We start from the raw sequence: 12,505 nt of genomic DNA on the forward strand, positions 1-12,505 counted from the left end.
TTGTCATATTGAGGTGTCTGTGACAGACTATGTGCAAGGAAAAATAATATATTACATTTAATTAAATAGCCAGTTGTATGGTAACTGTGCGGCAACCTTCACGTAAAACTGTAATCAGAATGCATTTTTTCAGTTGACTAACATGTTGACTTTTTTATATGTTAAGTGGAGCATAATGTATGTGAACAAGCTTTTAGGGAAATTGATATTTAATTTCTTTTTACTGAAATAAAGCATCTCAGAAGCTACAAGTGTCCGGCTCCTGATGTCATCCATGTTTCCCAGTGTGGAAGTTTGAAGCTCACTTTTGCATCCCTGCTTTCCAGGACGCCAAATTTTCTTCTAAACTTATCCACAAAATTAAAAATTGTTTGGTACAAATAAATACACACATACCATTTAGAGTGTGTGAAATATTAGACGGGGTCCTAAAAACAGGTGAATAAATTAGTTTTCTCAACGGTGAAGGAGCTGTTCGGTTCACCGAGTTCTCAGTGAGACTTCTATAATGGCTACAGTGTTCTTGTATATTCCAATCACCACTTTCATTTGGCTGTGTCATTGAACGGCTCATATCCACATTTCCGCTGGGACAGAGTCTGGCCCATTTCTGCTTACAGCTTCACTTCACTCAATATTTCCCCATATGATTGCGTTATGTGATTGCGCTCCTTTTCCCAGCACACAAAACCAACACACGTCCCTTTAAGCCCAAATCCTGACATTATTAATGCAATTAAACCAGGATGTGTGTATGAATGCTTGTTGAGTGCTTCTGTGCTCCTGCCTGCAATGATCCAACCAAACAGCAGGGAAATCTCTGAGGTGAGGGGTCATCTTTTCTCATTAGGTGAGATAAACTAATTTGCATGCTGTTTATAGTTCATGACATTAATGCCTCCCATCACATCAACATGCAGGAAACACACAGGTCCACAAATAATACCAACGAGCGCACTAATATAAAGCCCTTCCTGATACATCCACCCCACATCACAGCCTGTTGGATGGACTGTAGTCAAGCGCTCGGTAAGTGTGCAAACAGAGCTTACGTCATGGCCTGGAAGATGGACTCAATGCCGTAACGCATCGCAAACTCATCCACAATTTCCTGTTGCACTTCATCAAAGTAAACCTTCCACGCGTCGTCTCCCTGAGCAGCTGGGATCTTCACCACGCCACCACCCTCGACATCCGTCGTAAAGTGAAACATATTCTAGAGAGAGAGGATTTAAAATTTAAAAATGTAACTGTAATTATTAACCACATGAAACAACTTTGTTTATTTTATTGAGGAATCTGTTTTGTGTTAGCAAACAGACTCAGACGTGTGTCTACTGATCCTCAAAAAGTATTTATGAATATTTCCATTTGAAACAGAAATCCCAAAGAGGTGTGAAAAATGTTCCAAGACTTTTCTCATAACCAAAAACAATCAAAAGTCATTCCTTCAGTGCCCTCCTCTCACCTGAAAACTGAAGGTGATCAGTCTTTCTTGGTTGCTGCCCCTAAGCTGTTTTGTTTTCGTTGTTTCTGTAGTTATGTTTCAGTAAGAATGGAGTAAAAATGGCACGGCAACATTTATGTGACCAGGAAACATCAGTGGTTTATCAGTGATGGCACAGATATTTTTCTCTTTCAGCAACCAGTTGCAAAAAGCTGCAGTGACCAACTGATTGGCCAGAGGTTGAGTGTGCAGCTCCCTCAGCCTCTGGGTGACTGGTGGGAGGCAACCTGTTTCCAAACACTGGTGGTCCAATTGTCATCTGCCATCTGATCAATAAATGCAGACAGATCACACAGACTGACTGCGATGAGTCTCTTTACAATAGGAGACGTGACTCAGCTGGTTATATTCTGGTTATATTCATATATAAAAACAAGGTCAGCGAGCGCCCGTGCCATTGTGCAGTTACACTGCGTCTCTATTTGTGGAGAAGCTTCAGTTTCAAACCTGTGAGGTTCTGGCTGGACTATAAATGTAAGCAGCTAATTTGAATTTCTGTTTAATTCAATCTGATTTAATTTCTCTGTGTACACAGCAACGGAGGCAGTTTTCACTGATTTATCACAGCTGACTGCTGTATTATCACACACAGACTGCATGTAATTGTCAGCCTGATCCCGTTCAATCGTAAACAGACTTATCGCATGTGACCATAATCGTTTTGCTCGTGCCGTGGCCTCTAATCGCTGTTCTCCCTAGTGTGACTGTAGCATCCAATTTATTCATGCACCTCTTTTATTATTTCATCTCAGTGTCTTTATACTATTTTACTTCACTGTTTTTTATGAGGTAAATTGTGAGAGCTGTTTAACATTTCCTTTTTGATAGCTTCATCTGAATAGAAACTATAGTATAGCATACTGTTTAACAAATACAGTCAGTGTCCCCACGACATGTTTGATGTCCTTTACCTCATGAAGGCACATGTACTGCACGTGGTAGGGCGCCACCTTCTCCTCGCCCTCAATCTCCACACTAATCTGAAGACGGATGGCACCAGACACCGCCGACTTGTCTGTCCTCTTTTCTGTAAGTAGAGAAAAACAGACACAATTACTCTGAAGTGAAACATCACTCAGAGTTGAATTTGAGATGCTCTTTAGGTCTAAGATGACAAACAAACACTCTGAGACATTTATTCCCATAATCCTCTGAGTTCTGAGAGACTACATACCCAGGTTATACCACACGTCCATCTCTCCACTGAGTGTTCGGACCTCAATGATGCTCTGTCCCAGGAAGTCGTCCGACTCCCTCTTCAGACGCTGCTTCACTCGCGACTTGATGTCATCGTCCTCGTCCCACACCCGGAGCTTGATCCGATCTGATGAGTTGTGGCACTCGCTGTGCAGACAGGGAACAGGTGTGTGGGCTGTTGTTTCAACACATGTGGCAGCACGCAGCTAAGGTGAGGCATATGCAAGCCCAGAGCAAATGAACATATGTTTGAAATGATTTAAGAACCGCATACTTTATCACTCTGCAGCCAGCAGCTACTGACTCATTAATTTGAAGGAAAAAAGGAGTTTTGTCTTGGCTATATTTGTAAATAAAAAAAAATAGATGTCCTAAACAAAAGCTGAAATATAGCTTGAAAAAGACAGATTATATAATTAAAATCAATTTGAAGTGCATGTGACTCAACTTTACATCGTGCCTAAGCCGGTGCATATTTTAAATCTCCAAATTTCTCTTCTTATGTGTTTTTTCTCGTACTGAGGAGAGTTTTAAACTTCTTAACTGCTCTAAAATTAATATAAATATACAAAGTGACAGGGCTACCAATGTTGCACCAGACAATAAAAGCTAATATGATGTATTAGTGCTAACTGAGCCACACTGGTCTGCAGTTGTTCAAATATTCCTTGTTTATTAATCAAGCTCATAATCAGATTATATAATAAAGTCAATAAAAACCAAAGGAGGGCATACAAAGTTCTACCAAACAGAACATCCACTGAAAAGCCACAACATTCAACCCACTGACAGGTGACCTGATTAACATGACTGCTGCCTTTAAAAGTTGGATTTTCCTGGGAAACTTTGGTCTAGACATTGACGTGGGTGTTACTTTGAAACGTACCGCCCACTAAATATTGCTGCAGCACAATCACACACCTCACATGTCAGGCCTCCCTCATGGAAACAATGTTAGACCACAATATAAAAACTTGATGAAAATCCAGGCATTAATCTTCCCATATTCCGATATGATCCCAAAGCCACAACCCTTTGGTCCCAAAGGAATCACAGATACTGATACTACTGCTGTATATGCATTTTGCTATTTCTAAGTCCTACACACCCTTACATCTGTTCCACTGGGCTCCATATACTTAAAAAAGATGATGTGATCAGGAACAACAGAGCAAAGAGGATCATGAGGAATACTCTGTGCAAACCCACACAGTGAAACCAACCAAGTGAAATCATCTGTGTGGGTTTCCTATGGATGTGCGGGACCTTCAGGAAAACGATTAGAAATCATCTTCTTGCACAGCAGGGTCACCGTGACAGAGGCACATAGCTTTCAGCACATTGGAGAGCTCCAACTACGTTTTAAACCTGGAGGAAAACAGAAACTTGCACTTACAAGCTGAACTTTTCCTCCCAGACTGGGTTCAGGTTGCCGTAGATTGTCTTTGTTCTCTTCTTGGTTTTACCCACTTGGATGGTCACATAAGGATCGCTGGAACCTGTCCTGTCCTTGGCCTGGAGACCCTGGGCACTGACGACTGACATGCACACGCACGCACACACGCACACGCACACGCACACAGAGAAAATGACTATGAAAATTGCATAAGAACAACAAACACCTACTCCCTACCATCATCTTTCTGTTTCTCATTCACATACACATCGAAACACACGATATCACCCACACAGTTATGCAAAGCCTCGTAACACAATACTCGTGACTCACAGGCAGATGTTGGGTAACATTTTTTACTAAATTTCTTAAATAACCACGAGGTTCTGTGCAACAAGTGGTGAAAGTAGGCTTTAAAAAACCCTGAAGCTATAATGTGGTCCCACTGTTGCATTAGAGCGTAGTGAAGGCTGTAGTGTAAGCAGCACATGGCATGCAATTTTCTTTCATCTCCTTTTTGCACATTGCATTCTGTATGCTGTATCTGTACCATACTTTATTAAAACAACCAAGCAATAAATGAAATAAGAAGCAGTTTCTGTGACACCTGGCTCTGTTTGGCTTCTCTCCAGTCAGCTGGCACAAAACTTTTTTGATAGATGGATGATTTGAATTGTGTCTGGAGACATTTATAAACTACGGAAGGTCAACAGGTACCAAGGAGGGACAACTTCATTTCTGCCATCCCTCACTGTCACTTTAATCCAGGTGAGAAGGCAAGCGGGATTTCTGCAGCACATACTAATGAGGGGAACTATTCATAGCTGCAGACTTTAACCAGAGCTGAAGCCTGAAGACAAATCAACTAAGCAACATGCATGCACATTTTCTAGGACCAGGAGGAAGGTTATTGACAGAAATTCGACATGCTGGGTGAGCTCAGGGTGAGTCTCATCATTTAGAATGTAGCAAATGATGCTGATTGCACAAACTGTGTGTGTCCGATGCCATAAATAGCTGTTGCTTAACAGCAAACACTGACTGCACTTAAAGAGGGGGTCTAATATATGTCTAATATTTGAAAAAAGCCAATTCATGCATGCATGAATATCTGATTGACAGATTATCCGGGAATGAAATGTATACAGATGATCACATCCCTTTTTAATTTTAAAAATGTGAAAAAAGAATAACACATTTATGCCATTTATGAAAATCTACACTCAACCATTTTATTAGGTACACCTGTTAGAGTGCTTGTTAATGCAAATGTCTAATCAGAGCAATTCGATTCATGCAAGTGCGCAGACATAGTCAAGATGAGCTGCTGAAGTTCAAACTGAGCATCAGAATGAGTAAGAAAGGTGATTTAAGGGATTTGGATGGTTGTTAGTTGTGGACAGGCTGGTCTGAGTATTTCAGAAACTGCTGATCTGCTGATCAGCTTTCCTGCATATCCATCTCTGGAGTTTACAGAGAACGGCCTGAAAACCTGAAATTATCCAGCGAGCAGCAGTTCAGCAGAAGAAAATGCCTTGTTGATGCCAGATTCCAAAAAAAGCTGGGATGCTGAGTAAAATATAAATCAAAACAGAATGCAATCTTTGACAATCTCATAAACCCATATTTTATTTACACTAGAACATAAAAACAAATAAAATGTCTGAGCTTAGAAAATGTACCATTTTAAGAATAAAAGAAAAAAAGGGTCATTTTAAATTTGAGGGCAGCAACACGTCTCCAGAAAGTTGGAATGGAGCAACATGGCTGGAAAAGTAAGTGGTGCTAAAAAGTAAAGCTGGGCAGACGTTCGCCAAACTGCAAAAAATTGTGTCTAAAAATTGTGGAACAAATTCAGAATTATGTTAATGGCATTATCAGTACCTAATATCATCAAACGAAACTTGAAAAATCTCTGTGCATAACGGACAAGGCCAAAAATCAATATGATGATATGCCTGTGATGTTTGGGCCTCAGGCAGGACCGCATTAAAAACAGACATGTTTCTCTCATGGAGATCACTCCATGGGCTCAGAAGGTTTTAGCTCAACATATGCTCCCATCCAGATGACTTTTTCCTGCTTCTCTCCAGGGAAGGTTTTGTGTATTTCAACAAGACAACAACAGCATGGCTTCACAGTAGAAGAGTCTGGGTGCTGAACATTTGGATCATCGCGAAACTAAAACTACAGCAAAGAAGACCCAGGACTGTGAAGCAGCAGGAATCTTCCATCAGACAAGAACGGGACAACATTGTTCTCCTGTTAGTCCAGCAGGTGGTCTCCTCAGGTCCCAGATGTTTGCAGACTGTTGTCAAAAGAAGAGTGGATGCTACACAGTGGGAAACATGTTGTCATCAAATTCAAAATTACCCAGTTTCTTTAAATGGTACATTTTCTCACTTTAAACATTTGTTTCCTGTTTTTTTCCCAAATAAAATGTGGATTTATGAGATGTATGTTCGAATGTATGATTAATATGCTGTTATGAGCCACAACGTTCCAGTCATATATTTGCTGTCTGTTCATTTAGTGGCCACGTCTCTGTGCTAAAGAGCATTTTGAATATAAACTGGTTATTCCCTACTGGAATCGAGTGACTCTTCAAAGAGCTCTCTGTAAAGCATCTCCTGGCAGTCCAGAGGGGTTTGAGTTAAAAGCGCTTCTAGTTGTATTTCAGATGGATGACATGACTGACATCTTAGACAGCTTGATCAATTTATAGACACATGCAGCCTTTTCTTTATCGTGTTTAAAGAGTTCACTTGTTTAAAGGGTTTTATCCCATTTACAACTACAGAGAAAAGCTGTAGTTGTAGTTGCAAGCAGCCACACTGATAGGTCTACTGTACAAAGAGATTATGCATCCAAAGCTTGTGAACATGTACTTTTTAAAAAATCCTATTACTGCATATCAAGAATTCATTGAGTATGTTTGTCAGACCTCGTTCAGCAGAAAAGTGAATGACAGCCATTAGGTTATGAATGATTTTCAACAAAGCAGCAGCTCCACGCCCGTCCCTGTATCTCATCTTTAAACGAGCTCATCTCTGCTGATTGGGGAGACAAGGTGTGATGGCTGCTATGGAAACACTGCTGCCAATATATGGTGTGATATGTCTGGTTGCTTTGGTAACAGTGGCAGTCCTGATGATGTGCGGCGAAGAGAGGTGGGGATGTGAATCCGTTCAAATTAGTAACTCCTTCCTATAAACAGTTAAAGTTTCAGCACAGCTCAGAAGACAGTGTGAGGAAAGAAGATGTTTTATGAATACGGGTGGATATTTTTTAGCAACTGTCGCGCTCTGGCTCAGTGACACTCTGCTTCACTTCTACACAGCTGCAGGTTTACACAGGTGTCGACGACAACTGTGCCAGCTTTCCTAACACACTCATCGGATTTGAATATGCATGAAAAAAACTGCTTTGCTTTTCTAACTTTCTAACACCTTGGGGTCTCAGCCAATCCCAGGTGATCCCAGCCCATATCAGCTGACACCTTAGCTGAAACCAATTAGCCTGATTAAAGCTGCTGCTGCCCCTGCAAGACACTTTGCAACCCACCATCCAAACCAGTTTCATATTTGTCACTGATGCCTGTGGAGGTCTTGCTGGTGCTCTAACTACTGTATACGTTCCACGTATAAGTGGAGATCCTTTTTGACTAATGTGGGGCCCAACTAAAATACACCAAACTAAATGTGGCTGAAGTCAGTGTTAATTATAAAAGGGAACCTCTACATTTTACTAGAGTGAAAAGAATCTGGGATTTACTTTTCCTGGAAAATGTCTGTAAGACACTTGCTCTTAAAAGAAGTCTGAAAGTGTCATGGAGAGTTTGTGCAATGTTCTTTATCTTTTGATAGCTGAAAGTCAGACAAAAGCGGAGGCAGATTAAGGATGCCTTGTAGCGAAATGCGTTTTTGGCAAACTTTCTGTCATCCACGGCATCGGCATTCCAGTTTAAAACTACCTTAAACATATAAATGGTCTCTGTAGAGAAAATAGGCAACTGTTTAGGTTTTTAACTTCAAATAAGAAGTAACAAGTAAATACCATTGATGGTGATCTTGGCTGACCACTTGGAAGTGCCATCCAGCACACTCTGCTTAATGCTCTTCATGTTCTGGGTGTGGACCATCTTGGAGACGTTGAACACTTTACGGATCTCCTCAAAGATCTCTGGCTTGTTCCTCTCGCGGATTTTCATCCGGTCTTTCATGGCCATGATGATGTGCTGCGTCCGGTCCTCTGCCCCGGTCTTGGAGCTCTTCTCGGCCGCTCCTGAAGGCAATGCAGCGAGTTCACAGGAAGCAATAATAAATATGATCTGCAACACAATTCAGCTGTCAGGTAGTTTAATAACTTTACTTACTTTGCAGGCAGTCAGCGTTTAGCAGCTCTTGGCATTTCTCATGCACTTTGACCCCACACTCTGCACAGCGCATTCCCTGCCGGGCGATGCCCCACAGCAGACCCTCGCACTCGTAGCAGTAAGTGGGCGTGGTGGCGGTCCACACCTCAAAATTGTGCGGTGTGGTGCAGGAAATGGGGTAGATGAGAGCCTGCAGGGTCTTCTTGTATACGTGGTTTTTCTGTTGGAGGAACAAAGAGAGATAGAGGAAGTGATAAAGAGAAGGTCAGTCACAGCCAGAGCGCCTGAAAGAAGCATAAAAGCGGGGAGTATGACTGGTTTTTAAAACATTTTCAAAAGAAAGTAAACGGAGGGAGCAGACAACAGCTTAGAGACTGATATGGAGCAAAAAGGCGAAGATGCATAACAAGGCAAGACAGAGGACGACGAGGTCAATGACAGAAATGCACAAAAGACTATTTGCACTTAGTAATACATAATTATATAAAAGTATATATTATCTAGTTGTGTTCACTGTAGTCTGATTTAAGTAAGGTCTGCAGAAGTAATTCAGGAAAGCTGTCAAAATGAACCACAGCGTAATTTTAAGGAAGGATCATTTAAAATTACAACAAGCTTTGATTATGTACAGCAATTAATTTGATTGAAATTCTACGACTTTTCTCTGACGAACTAAATTCTGATGTTGTAGGAGGAGTGTGGGAGGAGGTGAACAATCTACACAAGACCAGAGGACACCTTGACAAGAAGCCCAGTTTGATTTGGTGAATTTTGTATAGAGGGCAAGTGAGTCATTATTATTGTTAATGCTCTCTTTATTCTTTTCTTTATAATTATCATGGTAGAGATGCTGGTGTGGTGGAGTTACCAACAGAAATTACTGTTTTGTATCAATACTTTCACTTTTATTGATCTGACCTTTTGACTTCACTTTGTGCTTTTATGTGATTTTATCACCTTTGATTTCCATTTGTCTGCGACTGTTATTGCCATTGGTACCTTTTGGCTATTGATGACCACAAGTGTTTTTTCACACTGTCTGACTGAAATAACAGAACAGTTAGTATTGTACACATTGTTTATCTTCTTTTCTTTTCTATGAACCCTTTACCCCATGCACACCCACACGGATATGTGCAGAGTACTTTTCTATAAATGTTTATGTAGGTTTCAAGTAATAGTTAAAAGCACGCTCTAAATGACCATGACATGGACATCACTGCGCTCCAGGCTTTCTTTCTGAATTGATGAGAAACAGAAACTTTCATACAGTTGGAATCCAACAACACAATTCATTAAGGTTCATATTATAGGAAAAAAGGTGAGAGACCATCAATATGGTTCAGTCCACCAATACAACCTATGGCCTTAAAACTAAAGTCACTCAGTTATAAGGTGAGGTGAGCCGGTATTTATTGCATGGTCTATTTTTAGCATTGCACATGAGCTGCACATGCTTTTGCACAAGTCTTCTAGTAAACTGCGTTTCATCCAAATAAGAGGCTCTTAATTTTTCATGTGTAATTTTACTCTGAAAAGAAAATTCCAACCTTTGAAACTCCTCCTGTCCTCTGCTGTATCATTTTCTGCCAAATCCAGTGACCTACTTTTGCACTTTAATTATTAATGCTTCTTCTGATATATAATGTAATCACCATCATGACTTGGCACAGCGAGGCATGGAAAGGAATCGCAAAATGAACTATAATAAACAAACATGAAGTCTGCCCTGCCTCCATTAAAACATGAAGCTGTCTGAAGTTGACTCAGCAAAATCCAGAGCCTACAGTATATTGGATCTCCAACAAACAGATTAACAATATGGCTGCAGGATAATGACGGCAGGAAAACGGAGAAAAAAAAGTGCGAAAAAGTGTGTGTGACTGTTTGTAAAAATAAGTTGAGGTCTGCGTGAGTCCCCATTAGCTGGCATCGAGGTGACAAGTCTCCCTGTAGGTAACTCACACCTTTATTGTTTGTGTGTGTGTGTGTGTGTGTGTGTGTGTGTGTGTGTGTGTGTGTGTGTGTGTGTGTGTGTATCTGTATGGCATATGCACTTGGCCACTCACAAGCTCTTCGTCTTTCAGGGAGGTCCGTGTGGCCAGTGTGTGGGCGAGTCCAGCTTTCCTGGACTGTAGCATAGACTAGAAATGAGAGAGAAAACAGAGAAATCAGGAATTCACAGCCACGGAGAAACATGCAAACAAACACAGTTAAAAGAAAAGAAAAAGACAAAGAAAACTTTCAGCTTTAAAATTCAGGAAATCAATAGTTTGTGTGATGTTGGGCTTTTCTTTGAAAGCAGTGAAAGCTCAGCATCACAAGAACAACACACACTTTTGTTCTCCTTTTGTCTTTGAGGCACACTTTCTGAAACACACTACTCTCATGTATTGTCTCCTTGAGGACAAACCCTCACGCGTGCTGGCACTGCTACAGTTGTGAGGCTCTTTGTAATGTACAATTAGCAGGAATCTTTCAAATTTGCTCGGCAGGTTTGTCGAGGCTAAAGGCAGAGTTTTCAGTGGCACAAAGGTGGTTATGTTTTACCTGCTGAGATGAGCAGATGAGCTGATAATATTCACTATGAATGATATTTTCATATCATATATGTCATATATGAGGCTGTTAAGTCATAGGTTAGGTTAATTCAGGGGGGCATGGAGTAACTGCCCACAGATTTACATTTTATGATTAAGTGTTTATGGAGGTGTTGAAAGACTTTAAAACCATTAAGTGTACAAAAAAGATACAAAAATAATAAATGCAGATAGGATCATGTGTGCTGTTGCTCTGCCAGTATCATCAACACACAGTGATCGTGACACTCCTTCACAATACAGCGAATCTGCGAAACATTGTTAGATAATTGTCGACACTGCAAGATCTTAATATGAACCCTGAAATGATACAACTATACCTATTTATTCAGTGTATTTGTGTTCATTACTATTGGATTACCCTGCTTTTTTACCCTTTTATAAATTTCTTGGTCACCACAAGTTGCTCATCTTCACTAATCTGACCTTTTGATAAGTTTTGGTTAAAAAAAACACACACATCAGAACAGAGCTTTGCAGTTTGTCTTAAGTTGGTTTTACGCTGCTGAAATCTCAGCAAATTGGGCAAAAACTTAAAAAAAAAATAAGATCAAGTTTAGATTTTAGGCCTCTGTTGTGCAGCTGTAAGAAATAAACAGGAGCACTAAAGATGCTCTGAGAGAAACATCATACATATTAACTTTTCTGTGGCACTTTTCTCGTGTCTCAGTTGAAAATGTTATCGTTATCCTTCACATCTCTCTATGACCTGTTCTTCTTGGCTGGAGTAGGCGGCACTCGATTATTTAAATCATGTGTCAAACGAGCACACGCAGAGCCTTAAGCTGAAAGCTTGGTGCAAGAAAAAGAAGCTAATATCATTATTGGATTTTGATGAGTCTGCTAACACAAAGGAAGCCTGGTTATGTTGAACTTGCTTTGTGCTCCGCCCCTCTCTGCATCATTTTTACGCTCAGAATTTCAACACTCCAGTTTATTGAAGTTGTTCCCCTTGCTTTCAGTCTTCGTGCTGAGCTAAGTTAATTATCTGCTTTATAGTTGCTTTAGATTTAATGTGAAACTATAAGAGAGTTATTCACCAAAAAGGAAGTAAATAAAGAGAAGACGGGTTAGAAACCACTAAGGCTGAAATGTGTTTCCATTTCTCATTTGTGTGACGCACCTGAGAATATTCTTCAAACACATGCACAGATTTCTTAATCCTACAGTGAGTGACTCCTCTCACAGCAGCTTGCTGTCAGTTATCATCATATTAAACTGATCAAAGTCATTTATTTGCAGAATGAGTCATTTCAAATCTCTTCACTTGAAGAAGCAGTATTTTGATTGAGTGCAATCATAGTTTTCTGATTGTTAGTTGCCTGTATTTAGTTTAGTTTCCTTCATTGGAAATTAGTGAGAGGCAAATCAGATCACAGATACCGAGAGATACTTATTACCCTCTTTTTGTGAAATCAAGGGCTAAAATT

The 12,505-nt window shown here is 40.4% G+C and overlaps 1 protein-coding gene across 1 annotated transcript in view; it reads right to left on the reverse strand.

Moving 5' to 3' along the window:
- Nucleotides 1-12,505, reverse strand: part of LOC116333366 (protein unc-13 homolog B-like) — a 191,228-nt gene that overhangs the window by 60,801 nt on the left and 117,922 nt on the right. Inside the window, exons 14-20 of the mRNA XM_039620820.1 lie at nt 10,545-10,619; nt 8,476-8,695; nt 8,157-8,384; nt 4,101-4,242; nt 2,682-2,851; nt 2,419-2,534; nt 1,053-1,216 (exon numbers count right to left, since the gene is read on the reverse strand). Coding sequence (XP_039476754.1) covers nt 1,053-1,216; nt 2,419-2,534; nt 2,682-2,851; nt 4,101-4,242; nt 8,157-8,384; nt 8,476-8,695; nt 10,545-10,619 — 1,115 coding nt within the window. The remainder of the gene's footprint in view (nt 1-1,052; nt 1,217-2,418; nt 2,535-2,681; nt 2,852-4,100; nt 4,243-8,156; nt 8,385-8,475; nt 8,696-10,544; nt 10,620-12,505) is intronic.

This window comes from Oreochromis aureus, linkage group 12 (genome assembly GCF_013358895.1).
Source record: "Oreochromis aureus strain Israel breed Guangdong linkage group 12, ZZ_aureus, whole genome shotgun sequence".
Lineage (NCBI taxonomy): Eukaryota > Metazoa > Chordata > Actinopteri > Cichliformes > Cichlidae > Oreochromis > Oreochromis aureus.